The following is a 1,749-nucleotide window of genomic DNA, read 5'->3' as shown; positions in this document are numbered from 1 at the left end:
ACCAGAAAACAACCAAGGTGGGGAGAAAGGGGAGGGAAGGAAAGAAGAAAAGAGAGGAGATAGACACAGAGAGAGACAGAGACAGAGATAAAAAGACAGACAGACAGACAGACAGACAGACAGAAAAAGACACATACTCCCAGAAACACCTTCCCACTCAGAAAAAAACCACAAAACAGTTACTATAGTATAGATTTTTAATGTGAACTTAGTATTACTTTGAGTTTCTATGAATAGTAACTGAACCCTCACAAGAGCCCTATGAGATGGGTAATAGTCTCCTCCGACGAGACATGAAGGACACCAAAAATGTTACCTCATACATGTGCACATACTTTTATACTTACACATGCCCACAAATGGGTCCTTATCTCATATAGGGCCAGTGAACCCTTTAGAAATCAAATAAAACTACAAACTTCTGTATCGCCTAACTCCTATTGAACACTGAAAATCCACACAAAGGTCTGTGCCCAGTATCAGAAGCACTGGGAACCTCCTTTAAGAACACTCCTAATTACTGATTCGAGGTTATACCTGTGCCATGGCCACAGGTGTCTAAGATTAGAGCTATCACAGGGCAAAGAATATCACCTTGGCCTACCTGTGATCTTCTGTGCCCACAGGGAAGCGAATCTGTCTTGGAGAAGGAATTGCCCGTGCTGAGTTGTTCCTCTTCTTCACCACCATCCTCCAGAACTTCTCCATAGCCAGCCCAGTGCCTCCTCAGGACATTGACCTCACACCCCAGGAGGTTGGTTTTGGCAGAATACCCCCAGTATACCAGATGTCTTACCTGCCCTGCAAGATGCTCTGAGGGGAGGAGAATAAACGATTGCAGGGTCATTGAGTGCCTAACTGTAGAGAATGACAGCTTACTTCCTGCATCTAAGAAATCTATTGTGAACCAGCATCTTTCCCCCACCTGGCTGCTACCCCATGCAAAAGTTATTTTTGTAGGCTTCCTTCCATACTGCTGCACTTCTAAAGCTCTGTGTTGATTTCTTTCTTGTGTGAATTGAGGTGCAGAAGTTAGGAAGTGGATCAACAGTAATCAAGCCCCTTCTTTGGTGAATATAAAGCAGTTAGGGGTTAAAAGTGATAAATTGCCTCAAGGACCTTCTGGAATTCTGCTTCCCAGGATACAGCTCACTCGGAGTGACTTTTTCCTTGCTCAGAACGATCACACACTGTGTTTGTCACCTCCTTGTGTTTCATGCTCTGTGCTAAAGGGTTCTGTGTAAAAATATCCTCTCCATTGCTCCAGGTGATGGGTGCCAGGGTCATGCCCATTTTACAGATGAATAAGAGAGGTCAGACAGTGGCAACAGCTGCTTGAGGTCACAATGCCAGTGAGTGGAGGAGCAGATTGATCCTCCAGTGTAAAGCTCAAACTCTTCACTATTGCACCACTGAATGAAGATCAAATTAACCTAACATAAAATGGACCACTCTAAGATCGATTAAGTGCTACATAGTTCATCTACAAGACTGTACCTCTGGGAGAGGTTGGAGTTGGAAATTGGTCTCATGTGTGAGGGCAGGACAGAGCCACAGTGCCTCAAGTAGTCAAGCCATCTTAGTCTTGAAAAAGCATCCTGCCTGGATAGTTGCTAGGCAACATTGCAAGAGTATAAATAAACATTCCTATTCCCAGCCGAAAAGCGCCCAAAGAGCCAGGTAGGCCGCACCCAATCCCGGAGGCCAGGACGCGAGAACAAAGACCCCGGTGACACTGCAGACTGAGTT

General features: G+C 45.2%; 1 protein-coding gene across 1 annotated transcript in view; it reads left to right on the top strand.

Moving 5' to 3' along the window:
• Positions 1 to 857, top strand: part of LOC102014103 (cytochrome P450 2B5-like) — a 9,294-nt gene extending 8,437 nt beyond the window's left edge. Inside the window, exon 6 of the mRNA XM_005415120.2 lies at positions 627 to 857. Coding sequence (XP_005415177.1) covers positions 627 to 817 — 191 coding nt within the window. The 3' untranslated portion in view covers positions 818 to 857. The remainder of the gene's footprint in view (positions 1 to 626) is intronic.
• The last annotated feature ends 892 nt before the right edge of the window (positions 858 to 1,749 follow it).

This window comes from Chinchilla lanigera, unplaced genomic scaffold (genome assembly GCF_000276665.1).
Source record: "Chinchilla lanigera isolate Chin_1 unplaced genomic scaffold, ChiLan1.0 scaffold00412, whole genome shotgun sequence".
Taxonomy (NCBI): domain Eukaryota; kingdom Metazoa; phylum Chordata; class Mammalia; order Rodentia; family Chinchillidae; genus Chinchilla; species Chinchilla lanigera.
Note: the sequence above shows the minus strand (reverse complement) of the source record. Positions and strands in the feature narration are given on the sequence as shown.